Source organism: Salarias fasciatus, chromosome 16, assembly GCF_902148845.1.
Source record: "Salarias fasciatus chromosome 16, fSalaFa1.1, whole genome shotgun sequence".
Taxonomy (NCBI): Eukaryota; Metazoa; Chordata; class Actinopteri; order Blenniiformes; family Blenniidae; genus Salarias; species Salarias fasciatus.
In genome coordinates this window covers 18,084,271-18,106,589 of record NC_043760.1, presented here as the reverse complement: position 1 = coordinate 18,106,589, position 22,319 = coordinate 18,084,271, and the positions used below count along the sequence as shown (strand labels likewise).

The 22,319-nt window shown below is 43.3% G+C and overlaps 1 protein-coding gene across 1 annotated transcript; it reads right to left on the bottom strand.

Moving 5' to 3' along the window:
- Positions 1 to 617: 617 nt before the first annotated feature.
- serp2 (stress-associated endoplasmic reticulum protein family member 2) lies at positions 618 to 19,127 on the bottom strand. Its single transcript, XM_030112016.1, has 5 exons — positions 19,120 to 19,127; positions 17,725 to 17,729; positions 3,960 to 4,046; positions 2,026 to 2,098; positions 618 to 1,222 (listed from the first exon to the last, which is right to left on the bottom strand). The coding sequence occupies exons 3-5, from the start codon at positions 4,041 to 4,043 to the stop codon at positions 1,182 to 1,184; spliced, it is 198 nt and encodes a 65-aa protein (XP_029967876.1). The 5' UTR covers positions 4,044 to 4,046; positions 17,725 to 17,729; positions 19,120 to 19,127; the 3' UTR covers positions 618 to 1,181.
- Positions 19,128 to 22,319: the final 3,192 nt, after the last annotated feature.

The following is a 22,319-nucleotide window of genomic DNA, read 5'->3' as shown; positions in this document are numbered from 1 at the left end:
TGTTATTCTCAAACGACTGTTGAATCCCACAGTGATCCCACTCAGGGCTGAAATAGCCCGTGTCCCTGGGAAACAGCAGAGCTTCAGCATGCGGGAAACCAAATTAAAAGTAAAATCCCATTCTGGCTGATACCTGTTCACACACACACACACACACACATACCTGTGTTGTGTTTGTACACAGTGTGACAGGGCCGGTTCGTGTTTTCAGTACACAAACTGATCGGTTACTTTCTAATGTTACCGAAAGTGAGGATGAAGTGTTCCCACTATGAAATGTCCAACATCTAAGGAAAAGAAATGCATTAAAAAAATAAAAATAAAAACACTTGCTTATTTGTCACGGTGTGAATCTCAGTCTTAACATCTCTGTGCTGTTGAAATACGTCAGACTGCAACAGATCCGCATCCTCCTGCCAAGGCGGCCTGTGTTTGTGCATCATTAGATTTAATGTATTCACTGTTTATTGGCACAAACGCTGTTTTGATTCCTGATATATCCCAGTGAAACCGCAGAACATGTTAAGTGATGGTTACTTTATTAAATCAATTTCTTTATTGGGTGCAGCTGCTTTTTTTTTCCTCCAAAAAAATCCATAAAACTGGACCTCTCTGCACGACGGGAGGATGTGTGAGAGCGAGCCAACGAACAAACGTGTGCAGCGTCAATCCGTGAAAAGCACGATCCAGAAGTGGGCGCCCGGTAAATGCTCGACATTTATTTGAAAAAAACATCCTTCTCACAAACCAACAGTGGAGCTGACAGGCTATGGCACATTGTTAGCAGGGATCACTGGCGGCACAGTCTCACATCTTCACACACACACACACACACACACACACACTCACACACACGCACAGACAGGTGCTGAGTAAATAATGACACACACACACATGGTCTCCAGCCGGTGTGGTTTTAGACTGTCCATAGAAAAGCTGTCAGTACCACAGACTGATGGAGGGAGGAGGGCGTGGAGGTGGGTGTGGGGAAGCGTCTCTCTCTCTCTCTCTCTCTCTCTCTGAGGTCTGGTGTGTGTCTCTGGTCCTCTGGGGGTGGGGTGGAGGTTGGGGGGGGGGGGAGGTGGGGTTGGCGAGGGCTTCACAAGTGTGCAAGGCGGCGGGCTGGCCGGGCTCAGTGAGGGCATGAGGAGGGGGACGGGGCTCCGGAGACTCCTGGCGAATCACATCCCCATACGAATACTCTGGATGATCTGAAATATGGCTGAGGAGACATGAAGACACACACGTCAGCTCACATTTAGCTTTCAAGCTTTTATTTTTATTCAAACAGGAAAAAACAACAACATATTTTAAAAAAACATTTGAGGGGCAGTAAATGTAATTTGAATAAAAAACTCCATTTACCATTTAAACTTTGCACCGAAACTACAGAAATGTACACTTTAATTTTTTGATATTGTTGTGAACCTTCTTAAGAAATAAATGTTACAAAGTGGAAATCAAACTTATATCAGGTTGTAATGGCATTGTATTTGTAAGAGACATGCATTTGAGGGATGAGCCTGAAGGTTGTGTACACAACATATTATCAAATCCTCTCAGCTAATGCTGATTTGTAACATTTGTACTGAAATTGAGGAAGATTTCATCAAACTTTAGGAGTGATCACAATCTAAATCTGGTTTATAGACAGTTCAATTATAACCTCGCTCTGACGGGTTCTTCCAGGCTTTAAAATATTTCTGTATGAAGTGCTTGGGAAACACAAAGTCATGATTACACCTCCTGTTTTTCACAAATCCAGCAGACGCACACACACACACACAAAGCAAGACGGATAGTCAGTGAATTATTTCTTGTTTAGTTTGCTGCACTTCTCTTTAACATACATTAATGTTGCTGCTATAAAGCTGAAAGTCAAATTTAGAAACATTTCAGGTGACGTGTGTGTTTTGTCTTCTTACTTTGAACGGATCATGACATTTAATCCCAAGAAACACTGACAGGAAGATTTTCATAACCACGTAACAACCTGACATAAAGGTAGGAATACAGAGTGAGTACCTGATCCACACACAACAAATACAAAGAGGGCGAGCAGCCAGGGACCCACGGGGTACTTCTCCTCCTGTGGTCGCTACGAAGGAGAGAAACACACACACACACACACACACACACACACACACACACACACACACACACACACACACACACACACATACTGTCATTACTGCCTGGTTGCTGAAAAGTAAAAGTAAAACTAAAACATCAATCCGGAGCTTTCTCATCTTCACCTCTGCTCAGGTGCTTCTGCTTTTCCAATCTGCTTAAACCTCTACTCACCACTAATCTTGTTTTTCCCAGAGCTGAAAACTCCAGATGAGTCCGCTTCCCATCAGAAGTGTCCACAATCACACCCCTGCGCGCCCCGGTGTGTCATTAGAACCTCACAGGTGCAGAGCTGGCAGGTTTTCTTGCCGCCGCAGCTCGTCTGTCACGGGATTTATGCAGCTTCAGGGTGATATCACCTGTTTGTATTTGCAACATGTTTGCGAGCTTTCGCAGTCAGTGACGGTGCAATTTGGACAATACCGGAGCGGAATGGGCAGAAATTTTTTTTCAAGCTATTAAATGAACCTGATGGCGTGTTTGTCTTGTCAGCGCCTGAGAGAGCTGTGACCAAACCTGAAGCGAATCCCAATAACACTCTTTAACCACAGAATTCAACCAGCTGATGAATTATTAGTTCATCAATCAGTAAGTAAATAAGAAGAGTAGCTAGAAAATTGGGCTCAATATTATAGTTTTTGTTGCGCAGTATTTGCTTCACATGTTTCATAACATATCAGAAAATGATACAGGAAGATGTTTTTCTTACAAATCCAACCTCATACACAAATACACCCAAAAAACATGCAGATACCCTCACACATACGCCACCAGTTTGCACTATGTCCATGTCTGCATACGGTGTGTGTCCAGTGTGTTGTAATTATGTGTGCCTGTCTGTGTAATAGACGAAGTGCAAATATAACTCATCAATCAGAGTCACCAGGTAGCATTACCTGCATGTCTTTATATTATGCAAGGAAACCACAGTATCTGGCAAAAACAATCTATGTATGCACAGGGAGAACATGCAAACGCCACACATAAGACCCCTTCGAGGAAACCTTTGTGTGTAAACGGTGACTGTCCTGCTGGAAGAGGATGCTTTAATGAACCAGACACAGTTAAGTTGTGCAGCTGTGGATCAGTGGGTGGAGCCGGCCATCCTCCATCTCTTCCTGTCCGAAATGATGAGGAGGACAGAGCGCCTTGCACAAAGGACATTTAATTTAATTTCTACCACTGTTTCCATTTAAAACCCTCCTACCCCGGGGGTAAATACAGACGGAGCAGCTCTGCTATCTTGTTAGAAAACTGCTTTATTCCACAATGACAATGAAATGAATTGTATCTGTATCTACATTGATGCAGGATTTGTGACCGGCTTGGACATGCTAGGTTTGTTTCAGGGGTAGTGGTTTGCATGCACAGTGAGATGGTTTATGGGTTCGAGTTTGCATGGAGTTTGCATGTTCTCTCTCTCTCTGTTCATTCATTTCCTTTTCCTCTTCACGTGCTGGAGATCATAAATCTGCAGTAAGGGTTTCTCTCATCATCCATCTGCAGTTTGTGCGTGATTTTTTTGTGACCGTCTCAGTGAAGTGAGGTGAAGTTTGGCTGAGGAGGGCGGTGGAGAGCAGAGTGAATCCAGACTGACTGGAGCACATCTGGATCACACAGATCTGCCCTGAACGTATGACAGACGGATCTGTGCGGGTCCTGAGTCACCCGCCTGTGAAGTGACAGGCACGTTTAGCTGCCAGGTGGTCCTCTCCTCTCCTCTCCTCTCCTCTCCTCTCCACCATCCTCCCCCTCATCCTCCTCATCCTCACCCGGGGACGAACGTCACCTATGTGGGCTAATGTCATGCTGGCATCTGGCCGTCTCACCAGCGTCTTGGCCACGTTTCCTCTCTGAGTGATGTTCTTGCTGTGTTTCTCGTTGGCCATGCGGATCCTCTGCTTCGCCACCATCTTCCAGGACGACCGTCGATCCCCGGGTTCAGACGCCGAAGCCTGTTTATCCTTGTTATTTTCCTGATGCTGCTGCAGGCTGACGACAGCACAACCCGCGTCGAGCTGGGAGACCTGTGGCGCCGGAAACGCAGCCCGCCGACTTTCAAAACAAAAGCAGGTACGTGTTTCTAAAGAGATGCGTTGCGGATATAATACACAAAACACAACACTGTGAAATTAATTACATATATAATTTCTTTACAATACTCTTGTTGTCATCTTCTCTTATTATTAGAGTGAACTGTGTCAGTAATATATTTTTATTTTGAAAGTCATTACCGGAACCTGTAAAATTGCCGCTGAGGCGCTTCACAGTCGCTACTGGACGCACCTGGAGGAGATGGAGTCAATTTGGTTTTATTTAAATTACCTTCAGGAAAGGAGAAAAAATGTATGAGTAACATTTTAAATCTTGTGTAAATTGAATCCTAAATAAACAAAATAAACTAACAAAAAAAAAAAGCAATATCTTACTGCATTGCATAAAGAATGGGAAACTTGGCCTCCAGATGTTTAAGTTGCTTAAAGTTTACTCAGAGATGCCTTATAATTGTATTTCATTTGAAGTATGCATTCTCTAAGGGTGGAGAGAACTGAGCTCAAACGTCTTTCTGTCAAAGGGTCGACTTCAAAATCTTACACCTTAAATGTTGTAATAAATACATCTGAGTATAATCGTAGAATATGAAACCTCCAGACCCCCGATGTCTTCAGGAAGAGCTTTACTAAGTGTTCCCAGAATCAGAATATACAAGGTGAAGCAGCTTCCTCACATGTGGAACAAACTTCCTGAACAGCAGAGGATTGATCACACATGCAAACACACTAATCAGGACATAAAACACGAAATAACTTCCCAGGGTTTCCAATCAGCATTAGGTTTTATTCATTTTATTGCCTGTATTTTAATAAATTTTTTTATTTTTTACTTTCTCAAATCTCCTTTTATGTTTTTGCCAATCTCCTTGTTTTAATGTATAACAACTATATGTAGATTATACACAAAGCAATTCTGTACTACTGTCAAATAAAACTATGTATTTATTAGTCACGTCTGTTGTATTTCAATTGATTTCTGGTTTAAATGTGTTTCTTATACCTGTCAAACGAAGAATTTACAAATGTGTCTGACAGCCAACATGTATAAGAAATCATCCTGTGGTGACAGTAAAAAGCCATATTTTTGATATCTGTCTTATGGGGTAAGTTGAACCATGAAATGATAAGATTAATAATAAATGGGTAACCATGAAAATAATTTAATTTGGCATGCACAAATTATTAATTGTTCATATTGTGCTGTCTTAACATGAAAAAGAAATTGTGAGAAAAGATGGGCGTTATTCAACACCGTCAACATTAGAGCATGTTAAATGAAGCCAATGTAAAGAAAGGTGCATCTTGCATAATTGTACTTATGTAAAGACTTTCAAATTCACGTCGGAAATGTGTTCTTGGTTTCCAGGACAACAAAGGATCCAACAGGTCATGTGCTTCACAGCGGTGTGTATCAGGTTCCATCATCTCGCCAACATGGACATTGTGGTATCAAAAAAAACGTGTTTCCCTCTGGCTCAGCTTAAAGCCCCACAAGTTCGAACAGACTATACATGTATTTTTAGAAATGAAATAAACACTTTCTGACTTCTAGCAGGTGCAAAATAAATACGAAAGTTGAAATTTTCAACCAACAAATGGGAGCAACTCGGTTCTTTTAAATGAAGGATTATACAGTATGTAACCTCTGTGCTACTGAGTTCACAAAAATTGGGAAGTTAGAGTTTCACTCATTTTATGATATACGCTATGATACTTGTGTTTGTCTCTATTCTTGGATTTGTGAGTTCTCAGATATGTTTGAACATTATCTTTCATGACAGAAGGTAAGTAAAATGCCCAAACCCCATGAGACCCAAACACATGAGAAAAATATGACCTTGGTGTGGTCATTACAATGATATGATGCCTGTCGTAATAACAAGAGAGGATGACGATGAAAAGTTTATCAATGCTGACACTACGTTCATGCAGCTGGGAATAACCTATTTTCCAATTTACAGAGTTCATATGACGAAAAATATGGATGCCTGCAGCAGTGCTGCGTCATTTCTGCTGTCGGAGTTCAGAAAAGAGACAAAACAGTCGTCAATCAAACAGCAAACATTTCACTGAGGTGGTTTCATTAATGCAAAAGCATGATTAGCATAAATACTTTCGCTCGTTTCTTCAACTGCTGCCATGTTGAGTGATATGAGGCGCACTTCTGAAACCTCCCACTTTCCAAGTGAACAGCTCCCAGCTTTACTTTAGCTCTCCCACAAGCCAGGAGCTAATAATGAATATCTGACACTCGACTTTTTAATTTTAATAATGAAATCGATAACTCAAGCACGGCAGCATAATGATACCAGTGTTTTTAACTATGGGTACACAGCAGAATAGAAGCATATGAAGTAAATGAATATGCAAGGAGAACCCCTGGCAATGGAGAAATGCAAACTGTAGAAAATAATCTCTCTTGTGTAATATTTCATTGACACACATACTGTAGGTTTTCAATGGAACCTTTGTGGAAGCTCACCTGTTTCGAATGATTTACTGCAGGATCACTTTGTTGTGTTTGTTCAACAGTCCAGGTAACAACATACCTGTCATGTTTGTGAAAAGAACTGGAAGGTTTTCTCCCAACAACACTGACAGGGCAAACAGAATAAACACACCGCATGAAGAAAGTTCTCAGAGGAAAACTGTCCTGAGGAAATATCTGGGAATGAAGAGGTTTCAAGTCACGCAAACACACACACACACACACACACACACACACACACACACACACACACACACACACACACACACACAATGAGGGCCACTTCTTATGCCAAGACTCTTCAGCCTCTCAAGCATCTTAAATTACTTCTCTCCTCTCTTGGGATACATGAGAGTGATAATCTGAAAGGTTGGCCACAACGATGCACCGATACTTTATCCTCATGGACCATGTTACAGCTTTTTTCATACAATGAAGGGAAAACAAACCTCATCCCAACGTGATAAACGAAAAAACAAAAAAAAAACATCTTTCCATCACATGTTTCTGCTCCAGCTTCTTTACATCATTCAGCGTCTCTGACAGACCGAGCGAGCTGCTCGGAGTGAAAGGAGCCCGGAGATAGAGCAGGGGTTGCCTAGCAACTGAATCAAAGGGTTTGCATGGGGAGGGACACGCGAACCCCACCAGCGGAGAGAAGACAGGGCAGACAGACCCGTCTGAACGGCTGACACATAAATAAGTGCGGATCGACACGAGTGTCACATTTGCCTTTCACATGAGAGGCTTTGTGAGCGGCTGGCTGTGATGACGACAAGCACAGCATCAGACCACGGCTGCTGCTTCATCCCTTTGTTGTTGAGGCTCTGCCGACTTATTATTGACAGATGGGTGTATCCTAAATGCAGATTCCCTAAAAGACTTTTCCTGCCTCTTGTTTTCTAATGTAATCCTGTGAAACCATTCGACCCACAGACTGGCTCAGAATGCATAAAGCCTGCTTTAACAATAATGATTACAGAAACATATAGCGGGATGATTAATCACTGACCTTAACTCCAGGATGTTGTTACTTCCTTCAAAAGAATGCAACATTTTGCAAAAGGAAGAATTAGTTAAAAACAACATTAACAAAAACAAAAAAAAAAAACCTAGTGCAGTGTGTCTGCATGTTCTTTGAAAAGCAACATCAGCTCAGAATTACAGTATTCATATTACCCATATAAATATTTACAAGTAAACCTTTATATGTATTAATCTCTGCTTCATATCTTTCTCACAGGAGAAAGCTACAGTCGATGAAATCATTTCACTTCAGGCACAGCTGGACCAAATATGCCAGCCTCATTGTCCTGATAACAGGACCATGCCAAGAAAATTACTCCTGCAGGAAAAAAGTCCTCTTGAAAAGATGAAGAAAGAAAGAAAAAAACTTATCTTCTCATTTGTGAAAAGCAGAAAAATGTTGAGAAGTTTTCAGGCTGTGGCTGCAGATCAAATATCCTCCCGTGTTCAAAGGCACCATCAATGCATGACCTGGATTTGTCTCTTTTCCCATCACCGGGGGACACAGTGCAGTGTGTGTGTGTGTGTGTGTGTGTGTGTGTGTGTGTGTGTGCGTGTGTGTGTGTGTGTGTGTGTGTGGTGCTCAAGGGAAGAAAAGAATCACCAAGTACAAAGCAGAGATGAGCAAAAGGCTGAGTAATCGGAGATGCCTTATTTTTTTGTCACTTTACAGATAAACTAGTGTCAAGATACATTCTAAACCATGTGCTGTTGTTTTATACTGTCTAACATTTTGCTGTATTTGTGTTTTTACTTTTAGTTTCTTTAAGTAGCTCTATCAGACTACTCTGACTCTGAGTTCAGACTTAAAAAAAAAACCCCAATATATTGAAAAATCACATTATCCGCAGAGACTGTTGGTGGATATGAAGGCCACAGTGGAGCAGTGGTTTGCTCTCTCAGTGCTCCCTGCTCTGCTCTGGATGGATGTCGGGCCCTTCCTGTGTGCTCACAGTCAGCTGGGATGGGCTCAGCTGGATAAAGCAGCTCAGATTATGAATGGATGGACGGTGTATACAGGGATCTGTGAGGCAGAACGTGCAGAGCAGACTCGCAGGAATCGGCCACCTGTTCAAACAGTTTTAAATCTACAGAGATAACAGGATGGAAAAGTAATGCTGAAGCCGAGCAGCAGTGACCTGTAGCGTACAGGATGACTGGAAACATTTCCAGTCAGCGCTGACACACTGAGACACGGTGGCTGAAGCACGGCGACGAAACATTCATAGAAAGACGGACAGACGCCACAACGCGAGGCGAAATTCACCTTACTTTCACTTCAAAGCGTCTCCGTCGTGAGGAAACCCCACCCAGAGGGGCCCGCCGAGAACCCGTGACCTAAATTCTGGCCTGTTTGCCTTAAACCTGCTTCTCTAATTATAGTCCAAATCCAGCACGTCGAGCACAAACATGTAGTTCAACCGCTGCACGAGAGGAGGGTAAACAGTCGTTAACCCAAGCAAAATAACGCTGAAACGTGAGAAATGGATTCAGGTGAAGAGGAGAGAAGGCTGGAGCAGCAGCGGGAGAGGAAATATTTTGATGTCTGCAATGCGAGGGGCTGACATGCACAAAACGAGGCCTGTATGAAAACAAGTAGGCGGGTCGCCGGGTTGAAACCCATTACCGGCCAAACAAGCCCCGCTTCTTAGGTCGGCTGCTTCGTTTACACCGGCTGACACCCTCACAGAGCCGCGAGTGTGACTCCATATACAGTAAGTCACACACACATGCAGCTCTAACGTAACACACAGCGGACGCTCAGTGAGCTTCGGCCTGTTTCATGTCAGAAAATGTTGGATGTGGTGATCAGAGCCTTAAGCCTTGCTGCTGCCGCGACGGGGGAGGAGAAACAGCAACGCGCTTCTGGGTAAAGCCTCCAGCAGTATGTTTTCCTCAAAAACACAGAGATACACGGGTAGCTTAAAGGAATACTTCTTTCAGTGTAGGAGGGTTTACTGCATCTGTGAGGTCCGATGTGGGCTTTTCATGGAAAACTATAATTAAATCAATGTGACAGTTTCTCCAAAACAAGTCATCAATTTGCTTCACAGATGGATAATTAATCATTTATGACTGTATTATTGGTTTGATACAAGCAGCTAATGAGAGCATCTCATTGGTCTGTCTCCAAAAGCATAAGAAGCAAGAGACTGGTGTTTGTGCAAAGACAGGTTATCTTAGTGCAAAAATGTGCAAACAATATAGTTAGAGGAAAAAGTATTCGTGTTTCTAAAATAATGCACAACAGTTGTTTATGATGGCTAAACTTAACTGAAAAACAGAGTTTGTGTGACTTCCAATGCTGTTCAAGTTTCTGAAGATTAATTCCAATTATTTTTCCGTTTTTTTAAGAAGCAGTGACGTTCCTGTACTAATTTCTACAGATGCAACAGTTGTCTTACTTTTTTATGCTTTCCTTCAGTCTTCATGTTCACCAGTGGGTCAGTCAGACGTCTCATTTGCTCATCATGCTCAGCTGAGGAAGATGGTTGAGTATCTTAATGTCAAGACTGAAAGAAAAATAAAACATAAAACATGCTTCTACTTCTGTTTAAAATATACGATTGGACAGCTTTAGCGAACGTCAACTGTGCACTCAGTCTACAGGAAAGAGACAGCAGTTCTGCAGCTCTTCAGATTGTTGAGAGTAACAGCTGACATGACAGCTGAAATAGCAATAATAGTAACTGAATTAATGATTGAAAATGTTAATTCGTTACCAGAACCAGTCAGAAGGGAGGCCTGTTAGTGATGGCAGTGTTAACAGTGTGTCCTTTATTGTAAATACACTCCAGTCATTGAAAAAGTAAGGTTTGCAAGATTAGCACATTTAAAATATGTGCTGCTTATTCAAGTGACTCAAAACACCACCTTGTGGTGAATGTTTGTGCTGCAGCATGAAATGAGCTATATAAATCTGGAAAAACTTGCTGAATTTGGTGATTTTATCTGCAGCAAATGATCTCTGAGATGACCTCAGGTCTTTTGGTTTGTCTGATTTGGCTAATCGTTTGAACTTATATCGATTTACATTAGAATTAAACTTGACATATTGTACCTTGAAAGACAAGCATCAGGTTTGCTGAAACACCTGCTTGATGTTAGTTAAAAGTTAAAAGTTAAAAGTTAACCATCTACTAAGAGTGAAGAAATTGCGTTTCTTGAATTTTAAAGACACTGAACAGCATAAGCGCAAAACATTACAGATACTAATGCTATATCTGTTTCAAACGGAACCACTGTGAACACAGCAGATTGCTTAGATATAACCAAAGAAAACCAGAAAAATTGTTTTAATCAATATTTTGTTAATCTCATTTATACGAGGGGGTACCCAAAAGTTCCCTGAATGTGATTGTAACTTTTTATTTCTGACATTTCAAAATAAAACATCACCGTCGCCTTCAAAATAATCTCCATCCGCATTAACGCAGCGCTCCAGCCGTGTCTCCCACTTCACGAATGTGTCGTGACACCCGTGCGTAATTGTGCCATTCTGGGCCGGCTGCGTTTTTTCTGTCACCTCCTCCACATCTGCAAACCGCCGTCCCTTCAGCTCCTTCTTCAACCTGGGGAACAAGAAAAAGTCACTCGAGGCTACATCTGGCGAATAAGGCGGATGGGAGAGGAGATTCATCTCATTCTCCGCCAGAAACTGCGTGACGCGCAGCGCCGTGTCCGCTGGCGCTCTGTGGTGGTGGATCAACCGGGCTCCACTCCGCCACTACACGGGCCGCTTCCTCCTCACATCCTCACGGAGCCGTCTGAGGACTTCGATGTAGTAGTCCTGATTTACAGTCTGACCTGGAGGGACAAACTCGCTGTGGACGATACCCTGGACAGCGAAGAAGCAGCTCAGCATTGTTTTCACGGCTGAGTGGACCTGACGCGCCGACATCTGGCCCTTCTCAAACCGCCCGAACCACTCATGGAGCTGAGTCTTCCCCAGAGCATCATCCTTGTAGGCTTGCTGCAACAAGGTGAGTGTTTCTGCTGCTGTTTTTTCCCAGCAAAAAGCAGAATTTAATGTTTGCGCGCTGCTCTGGCTTCCCAGTCAATGTCGCCGTTTTGGAAAAAGTGCAGACCGCAGCTGCACTCTGTTACTTTAAATAGCGCCTGACAGGCGTCAGGGTCACTCTGGGAGCTCAGCTTTTTCACAGATATGCACGAGGCTTACCTGCAGCACATCTGACGGCCAGAAGTCGAAACTCATTATTATTAGTATTTTATGACCTAATTCCGGAAACTTTTGGGTACCCCCTCGTACATCCCTAATATTTTTCTCTCTTTTATTGAGGCTCCATCATGCGACCAATTATACATAAAACCACTAAATCATAGAGCTGACGAACCCAAGCAAGCCGAATGGGAGCCTGATGTATCAGTCAGTCATTTTCACAGGAAAAGTGTAATGCATGAATATCAAACCATGTAGATCATTGGAATTGTCTGCATTCGAGCATTTCAGTCCAAAACATCTCTGTGGGGAAGCCCGGTCTCCTGCAGGGGCCATGCAGGAGCTACGGTTGTGTTTTGGTGCCGGTGGGCCCGCTCGCCGCTCTTTGTCCTGACGATTAGTGCTCCCCGCACTTCTTTGTCTGGGTCTTCTGGTGGTTATGCTGCTGCATCTCGCTTCACATTGTCCTGCCAAGTGGAGGCACAAAACCCATGTGCTGGGTTAACAGAGACGCGCCGCTGCTCCACTGAGCGCTCGTCGAGAAAACAAAGCAACCGCGGACAAAGGAGGGACAATGACGGTGAGCCTGAAAATCAGAGAGAACGCAAGGTCCGGGGGCAAAGGGCACAAACACACACACGCACGCACACGTGTGCCCACTTACAGCACACATGCAGAGGAAAAGATGTACACACACGTACTCACACGTGGGACATACTCAAAGTGTACAACCCAAAAAAACAGACTTTTTATTTGTCAATATGATCCTAGATCAGCTCTCTGCCTGCAGATGTGTCTGTTTCCTCACATTCTTTTTAAAAGGTTCACTGGAGGAGAACCCCTGGTAGTGAAGACATGTAAACTGTAGAAAAAATAGAAGATTATAAAATATAAAACAGAAGTTTCTCTGTTCATTTTACTAATAATTTGATAAGCTGTTATATTATTAGCTGGTTATTACATTACTGAAGTAGCATGATAAATTTTTGATAATGTAATCAATTCAACTAATTATGTAATAATGCATGAATAAAACTACATTTCATGGAACTGAAACTTTTATTTCATTCCAACATGTTTGAAGCAGCACTCTCAACAATATCTTGAATAAATATTACTGCGTGAATGTTACTGTTTTTTTTCTTCCTCATGTTAATGTCTGATCAGAACGCTCGGTGAAAGGAGAAATCTCCTTTTGCATTTTAATGTGGAATAAAAGACCTTCCATTACTTGTTCTCCCTGCATCATTTGAATATTTGTCCTCAAGGGTTTCCACCATGAATATGCAAAAACAGATGCAAAAAGACACGCAGACACAACACAACACACACACATACACACACGCATGCATGCACTCAAGCACTTGCCCATAGCAAACTGAAGTCAGGACCTGCAGTTTTCTTCCTCTCAGATTTTAGGTCATCACAGTTCGCGTGAGTGTGTGTTTATGTAAATTCCTGTTTGTATTCAGTCCCAAATATTAACATCCGCGTTCAGAAAGATACACGCAAGATCCAAGAGGGATCGACATCATTTAAGGAGGAAAATGCAACGGTTTGAGAATTTTTAATCCTCAGATGCTCTTTTTTCTTTTTTGTTGGAGAATACATGCGTGTGTGTGTGTGTGTGTGTGTGTGTGTGTGTGTGTGTGTGTGTGTGTGTGTGTGTGTGTGTGTGTGTGTGTTTGTGTGTGTGTGTGTGTGTGTGTGTCTTCTACAAGTGTGCTGGAAAATACCCCCTTCCTGACAAACTGGGCTTGCCAAGCAAAGGCTCTCCCTCACACAGCCAAGGTCAGCGTGCGTGCGGGCACACACACACACTCACACACACACACACACACACATACACACACACACACACACACACACACACACACACACACACACACACACACACACACACACACACACACACACACAGACCGAAATAAAAGCTGGGAGCAGTTTTCTGGTTTGTGTGTGTGTGTGTGTGTGTGTGTGTGTGAGTGTGTGTGGTTGAGTGAATGAGTCTCTGTGCGCCCGGCCGCCGCTCACAGGTGATGCCAACCCACTGCAGGGAAACTGGATCAACACTTGCCAAGCCCAAAGACACAAACACACCAACACACACTGATGCACATGTCCACACCTGTTGATGCAGTTTCCTCCTTCATCCACCAGTTTTAAAGGGGCAGAATGTGACTTTTAACCAGTTTTTTTTAAACCATTCCAGTTAAAGGTAAAAGTGCAGCTCAAATAAAAACAGTGCTTCAGTCACTCGGCCTTGATGAATGAATGATCAGGACATAGAGACATCAGCGTCTCTTCTCATACCGCAATGTGAAACAATACACTCGCTGTCAGTTGCACTGTAAATATTTTTCATTGGTAATAAATGTGGAGTCATGAATTTTATGGAGAGTAGCTGCTGAGACGTCTCCCAGCCTCCTGCAGACGGGCTCCGTGAACGTTCACCTCTCAGTTCGAGGTAGAGGACGAAGAAGAGCGCCTCTTCCAAGAAGCACCGCATCACTTCGACAATGTCTGGCCTGTCGGACGGCTTAATAATAGAACCGTCAATCAATGAGATGGGCGTCTTGATTAACGCCATGTGAACGCAGTGCCGCCGCTCGGCGGGAGACACAGCTGAAAACACAACACAGTTAGGAAACCGAGACTTTTTCTTTTTTTTCTTTCTTAATTTTATTTTCCCAGATGATGACGTGGGAAGAGCCTCAGACGTGTGTGTGTGTGTGTGTGTGTGTGTGTGTGTGTGTGTGTGTGTGTGTGTGTGTGTGTGTGTGTGTGTGTGTGTGTGTGTGTGTGTGTGTGTGTGTGGTGTGATCCCGTGTTCCCCTGGTGTGTGGGTGCTGGGTAGTGGGTGAGAAAGCATAGAGGAAACACAGAGGATAGTGTTTATCCTGATGACGCTGTCTGCCTTGTGTTTGGGTGTATGAAGACAAACCTTCCTCCGGTTGCATAAACAGAGACATGCTTTCACTGGATCCACTCTTTAGTGAGAAACTCCACAAAATCAGCACAAAGAGATAAAAAACTCTCACCTGTTATCTCATTTACAGCAGGCAAGGGCGCATGTAAAGAGAGATAAAGGTGAATGCAGGCGGGAAAACTCAGTTAAAGATATTCCCAGAAGTGAGATAGTTGAAGTAATTGAAATTATTCTTCTGGGAAGCAAAAGAGGAAACGGCAGAGAGAGAAGGAACCAAGCGAACCAGCCGGTGACGACCAGCAAACACACTCACAAATCCAGCGAGGTCAACGCGCCAGCGGCTTATGAAAACGTTTGCACTGTTGAATAAAAAAAGATAAAGATAGAAACAAATTCTGTGAAGACGTTTACTTATTTACAAGAACGAGCTTTTACGCTCGACTTCACGCCCAGATTGGCAATTTCGTGCTTATTTAATTCTGTATCCAAACACAAACAGCACATAGTGAAGTTGCGTAAGTATATAAACAGATCAAGACAGGACAATAAAAAAAAAAAAAAAAAGTTTTGCTGTAGTTTATGTGTCTGTAGTGAAGTGATGTTGTAACAATGTAACAGAGCCACTCCCTCGCCCTCAGACACATCAGTCACACCTCTTAGGTAATGTTTATCTTGTCTGTGGGCAGAGGTGAATATAAACGTGAAACATTCCTCACTCGGACGTGAAGGAGGACCTCCGCCACTGATGTAATGGTTGGTTGATATGGTGACGCTGCGCAGGAATGTAAACTCCCTCAAGTCGAGCCTGGTTAGTCACCGAGGCCCGGGCCGATGTGTCACGCTTCACTGGAAACGCTCGCTCAACTTCCACAGAATTTTATGTCACGCCGCGCTAACTTACTAGAATATATACCACCTTTCAGGAGGTGCGGCAACAACTCCAGGTATGTGGGTCACGTATAAGAACTGTCAGGGCCTCCTGATTCCTCTGGCAGTAAAGCTGATTATGAGTTGTAAAACAGATAAAAAAGTTTTTCAAGTCATAACGGTTTATGGCTTTTATCAGATGCTTTCTTTTACTGTTTACATGATAACTAAAAGTCGTTGACAGGGACACGTTTCCCCTGTGAAGATCTGCCGAGGTGAGTCAACACGGGAAATTCCATATCGTCTACATAGTTCATATATGCTGGACTAACTGCAGTCGGAAGTGGTAATTTAACAGTGCATCATTGAGAAATGGGGTTTTTCATGGAGATGCACAAATTAATAATGATGATCGAAGTCACATTAGCTCCTGGGATCCTTCCCACTTCCCCGTAAACCACGAACGCACCGCAACACTGAGAACCGGTTTCACTTTAACTACATGGTTAGGTTGAAAGACAAGACCAAAAATATGCTGTATAAGCCAAAATTACAATGCAAGTCACTTTACTTGTGTTGAATGTTGCTTTAATGAGAGACTCAAACACATTTTTCCAGGTAGAAAGTCTTAAATGCTCAATTTATCAACCCACCTCTAACTTTCTCCAAATGTGAACTCAATCCATCTTTCATTCAACACTTGGACTTGGCTCCTGTCATGACCACCGTGACCACCTGAGGTCACAATAAACCCAAACAGGGGTCATTTTGAGACTAATTGTTAACTGGAACCACCTTCAGCTGTTGTTCACTGCTGATTTCCGTGTTGTGTTCCAGCATGTGGTCACATTTTTGGAAATGGAGAGTTTTCACTGCTTCCCCCTGAAACGTCAGCCCCAGAGAAACATTCATTCGACTCAGAAGAAACATCGTGATGATGATGATTCTTTTAATCGTTCTGGTGTAATTAGTGCCTTGTTCTGATCTTCCCTGTGTTCATTTATGGGCTTGTTTACCAGGAGAAATGCTCATTAAATGGTGGAATAAAAAAACTAAATGAGTCAACGTTGGCACAAACAGCACCGGTGAAAAACAACTCTGAGAAAGTCTCAGAATTACCTCTCAGCTGAGTTTCCGTTAATCTCATCCCATAAAGCAGGTGGAGGAGCAGCGAGGCCGACTGTGTCAGAGTCTGAAGCTTCATTCAAAAGTTTACATGAATCCACAAACAGAAGCAAAGCATCGTTTATGCAGACGGAGATGTTCGTGTCCGCTGGTGCTTCCTGCACAGTTGAGGATGATCAGCTGAGTTTATCTTGTCCATGATAAGTCAGTGCGGTGTGTTCAAAGACGATTTTAAAACATTTCTGGAAGCGAACTTTCAAGACTCGCCCGAGAAGAGCCGTGGTTTCTTTTGGCCGCCTGCTCGGGTTTATCGTTCGCGTGATGTGTCGCCGCTTTGGTTTCACTCAGGCGGACAAAGAGCTTTTGTTGCCGCAGACCGTCACGTAAATGACACCGCTCACACACATGACTCGTATCCAGCAGCTCTCTGGGTGTTTGCGTGTGTGTGTTTGTGTGCGCTGGAGTAAATGAGAGCGTTGGGAGTGAAAGGCAACACCCTGAGTGAACACTGGATGTTGCCTTAATGAGCAAATGGCATGAGACGGGTTAATTATCTCACCAGCCAGCCAACAAAAGCCCCTCTAGGTGTCACACACCTTCTCTCTTTGTTGTACAGATCGGTGTAGAAAACCGGACAACAAGACGCTTTCAATATCAAAAATTACTAAACCAAAGTGGCATTTATCACTGTGTTCCCACAAGATCTGGAACTGAATATGTGTTTTTGAAATCTTATTATTTGATCCTTTTATTGAGACAAACACACGTAAATGCTGTGAGAACCCGTTCTAATTACATAACAGCAGATGCATATCATGAGCAGATCTCAGGATGAAGAGAATCTTTCTTTACTGACCATAAAAGTTGAACACAACACAAACCTTGAACTTCAGTGTTCATCACAAGGCTGTTAGAGAACATAAACCTCCTCTGTCAGCCATGTTTGGTATGAATAAGGAGGATTTAATACTTCTAACCATTGGGGATTTAAAGAGAAATGAAAAAAATAAATAAAAAAGCCGTCCAAGTGACGCCATCGGAAGGAAGAGCAACAACAGAAACAGAAATAACGAGTCACGATTATGAAATCAGTCACAGCAGAAATGTTTCAGTTCTTTTTATCGCTGGTTATTTTGATGCCAGTAAAAGGTGTTGAAAGGTTGCAGAGCTGCTGTCTTCTCAAAGCTGTAGACTTCAGTGAAGGACATTTATGTTACGATTTCACCAAGCTCCTGTTTACTGGGGGGTGGAGCGCCTCAGTAATCCTTAACTTATGGGGAGCAACGTTTGCTTGTGTCCACAGTGCATGTTGAAAATCAGCAGCTTTAAAAAGAAAACCAGTTGTGATTTTAATGAGGGATGGTTATATGGAAAGACATATTGCATGTCTTCCTGAGAAGTGAGCTGAAACAAGACATCAGCAGGCGGTGGAGTCGATCCACCAGCTCACTTGTCAGTTTGCAGGTGAAACTGCATCTGGAAGCGTAGACACCAGACTGTTTCCACCCCGATGGAAAATGTTGAAAGAAGTGTTCTTAACACCAAAACAAACTGGATCTATTTGTGTATATAATTCAGTATTCCAATCATAAATAACCCTGCGAACCCCCGGGTCAAGACACTCTTTTTATGAGAACTCTGGAGCTGAGAAGTTGTCGTCCTGTGTGTGTTACAGCTGTCTTGAAGCCATAAATTACACACACACACACGCGCACGTGTTGTCTTATTAGCGCTGGCCTTTTTAACACCAAGTGAAGCACTTCCAGTGGATTGTGTGAATGTGGCCTTTCTGCGACACTCTGCCAGCTGGTAAGTGGAGATGGTGTCTAAGATCGCAGAAAATGGATTTATGCTTCAGACGATAAAGAATCTCCCTGAACTTTACCGAGCAGAAGGCAGAAAACTGGAGTCAGAAATGATTTCAGGCTGAAGTCCTGACCCCTAAACATACATTAGAAATGCTTTTCACTACATTCACACAGAAAAAAGCAGTGCGGTGTTAGAAAGCTGACCTCTGATGGATAAAACCTGATAGACAGACCGGTTTACCTGAACGTCCACACTATCACGCGTGAGCGCGGTGGAAATACCGTCCCGGGCCGGTGTGCCAGTGTTTAGTCACGCCAGGTAACTGGGTCAAGAGCCTTTAATCCTGAACGTCCTCCTTCAGCCCTTCCTTTCATTCATGCCCCGTCACCGGATCTGCGGGGCAGGATGAGGGGCAGCGGAGGGCAGAGGGTTCATCGCTCTGCTTTGCTGCTTCCAGCTCGGCGCTTGGATTAAATCTAAAACTCTGTTCCTCATTTAATTTCATCTTAACTCAGGTTTTTCCTATATCATTAAACGAGCCTACAATGGTGTGAATGTGTTTATGAGGGACTCGGCGTTCTGCAGGACTGATCCTTTGTGAGAGCTGTAAGCTTCTGACTGAGACAGCCACACACGACGAGACGGTCTTAAGAGGCTTGAAGCAGCGGCGCCGCAGATTGTCCTGTTTGTTCAGGAGGATCAGAGGCCGAGGCAGCTGGCCTCTGACCTCAAAATATAATGCATTTAATTCTATCTGTTTGCACTTTTGTAAATGATCGATAAAAGCTTCTTTGTTCTACATGCATCTGTTTCAAAACTGTAAAGATAAGCAGACAAACTACAAACATGGTCAACTTTACCAACAGAATGATGTTTTATTTGATGTTATATGTGGGCAGTGGAGCATTTTTCTGCTTGATTTTCCGTGTGTTAGAGTTAGACAATGCCTCTCCCTGTTACTCCGCCTCAGCTGAAACACCGGGGTCACGTTTGTCTGAAATCAGTCAGGTAATCGCAGGGAAAACACTGCGGCCTTTCAGATATGCTCTAGCTATCTGACTCAGGATGTTCATATGAAGTCATGTGGGCCGACCGGAGTCTGTGTGACCGTTTTCCTGCATCATATGTACTGATACTGTCACCTCTGGGGGAAAAAAAAAACACAAATTACAGAGTGGTGTGTTGAACTAGGACAGAAAAGGATGGAACAGTGGTCCAGTGGATAGCACTGCCGCCATAGAGCTTTTTGCATAAGGAAGGAAGGAAGGAAGGAAGGAAGGAAGGAAGGAAGGAAGGAAGTCACAGCAGAACCACACAGGAGGATGGGATCCTATGAAGACGATGACTGATGCCTTCACAGGACACTTTAATAACTCATGTTTATCATTATCTGCAATCTTCCTTGAATTGAATATCCACAACTCCAAATGAAAACTCAAACTGTTTAATTACCCGTAACGTGCACACCCACATGCACCCACGCACTGAGCTGAAGCTGGACAATGAGTGCTTCTGATGGTGCATTAAGACTAAACATCCTCTCAGAAGTCATGCGGTGAAGGCACAAAGAGTCCTGAAACAAACGAGCTGCGGGATGAAACACACAATAAGTTATGCAACTTTATCATTGTGTCGTTTAAAAAAAAAAAAAAAGTGTCACATCAGGGGGGAAATAAAGAGATTCAGGGCACATTGTTCTGATACGCAGTCATTTCCTGCAGCGTTCCACTTGAAGTTTGCCCCCAAAGTCAAGAACAACCCCTCATAAGGTGAATTCCTAAACTGCATAAAATGCAGATTAAAAATCCCTCAAACATCTTCAGATGACTTCATTTTTTTAATAAAAAGAAAAAAGATGAGACTGATGAGGGCCATTTGTCTCAATAATGAAGTAAAGTTCATTGACACTGAATTCTTTTTCAGCTTTCTAGTTCACAGAGAGACCACATGTTTTGGTTTGACGGCAGCGGCTGCAGGGAACAGGGTGAGACGGATGCTAATGAAGAAGAAACAACAACTTTCTTTTTAATAGTTTCCCTTTGCTCCAAACGCTCATGTCCTCTGCTGCTCCCGCTGCTCGCACGAGAAAGTGGGAAAGAGAGACGCCAGGTCTAACGTGATGAGACTGGTTATCTTCTGCTTCCCTGCCTTCCTCTCTCCTACCCTCTGCAGTGTGTGTGTGTGTGTGTGTGTTTCAGAGTCTGTGCCAACCTGAACCGTCTGACCTGCCGCTCTGACCGGCCCTCTGCTCTCTCTGAATGTGGTCTTGTTTGCTTCTGAAAGCTGCTGTATTGTCTGTGATCAGTCTGCTTCCAGTTCTCCACCTGACTCCACTAATTCTGACGCTTTTTCCAATAACTTGGTTATAAATAAACTCATCCCCTGCTCATACGGCGCTGTCTCGACCCCCGTTATGCAATATCTTGTATATTCCAGTGTCTCTGGAAGCTGGTTTTGGAACAAGCAGCAGTTCCTGTTTCCTCGAAGCACCTCTGGATGCAGGTCAGCGACGCACAGCGGAGGAACTGTACGAAGAAATAATATTTGTCGTTTTGATTTTCAGATCGTCGTAACGGGAGCTTGTGATCAAAGCAGGGCCTGTGAAATCGAGGGGTTTAGTTACACCTTCTGCTGAGGATTAAAGCTCATAAAGTGTCTGCGTGTCTCAGCCAGACGGCCGGTGTAAAAACATGAAGGATCTTACAAAATGGTTCTGTTCAGTTTGGTTAACATGCTGCCAATTGCAAAACCGTCTCTTATATAAGGCCGGCTGGGAGGGGCAGGTGAAGCCGCCGTGCACCGTCACGTCTCCTTAAACCTTTAAAACCTTTAAAAATGGGCAAACAAACAGAAAACGCAGGCGTGATGTGTTTATGTTGTAGTTAGGGAACTAACCAGGTAACTTCAGCTGAGTCAGGAAAACGGCAGATCGGACAGGACTAAAATCTGCAATATTCATCATCAGTGAGTCTTCCCAACATGCTTTCCAAAGCATCATCACAACACTCAGCCAGATTTACATTTTATGGAGTGTAAACATGCTGATTTTGATTTTTCGAATTTTAGATTTGTGAGTCTTTAACATAGTTACTACTGTTTTGTGTCATTATGGCTAAATGTGATGTACATAGAATAGAATAGAATAGAATAGACTTTATCTCACCACAGAGATATTTACAGTTACAGAGGCTCATAGAACATATATGTGGATTTATATAATTGTTATGTGATCATATGTATCTATTCTTGCTTTTAATTAGTGTTACACTTATTAACTAACAAAAATCCTGAACTGCTGGGTACATTTCTCTTATATGAAGAGCTGGATTGAAGGCAATCTGGTCCCTACACTACTCACAGTTGCCACCTAATGCACAAAAGAGGCAACACGCACATCTTTAATACTGCACCTTTAAACTTCATAGAGATTCTGGCACTTAAAACGAAGAGATTTACGTTTGCAGAGAGCAACAAGTTGAGACTTTCCAGTAGAAACCAACAGGCGGACTCAGGGAGACGTGTAGTTTCTGGGCTGTCATGATGGTGACATGAGGCGTCCACACTGCATCACACGGGCAGCAGAGTTTGTGTTACTGACGGAAGAGAGAGGTGATCTCCACTGACAGGTGTGGCGGACCAGGTGGGGTCAGGGCGGGGTCAGGTATGACCGGGAAGAACAGTGCAGAGGATTGAGGCAGTTCTCTGACGTGG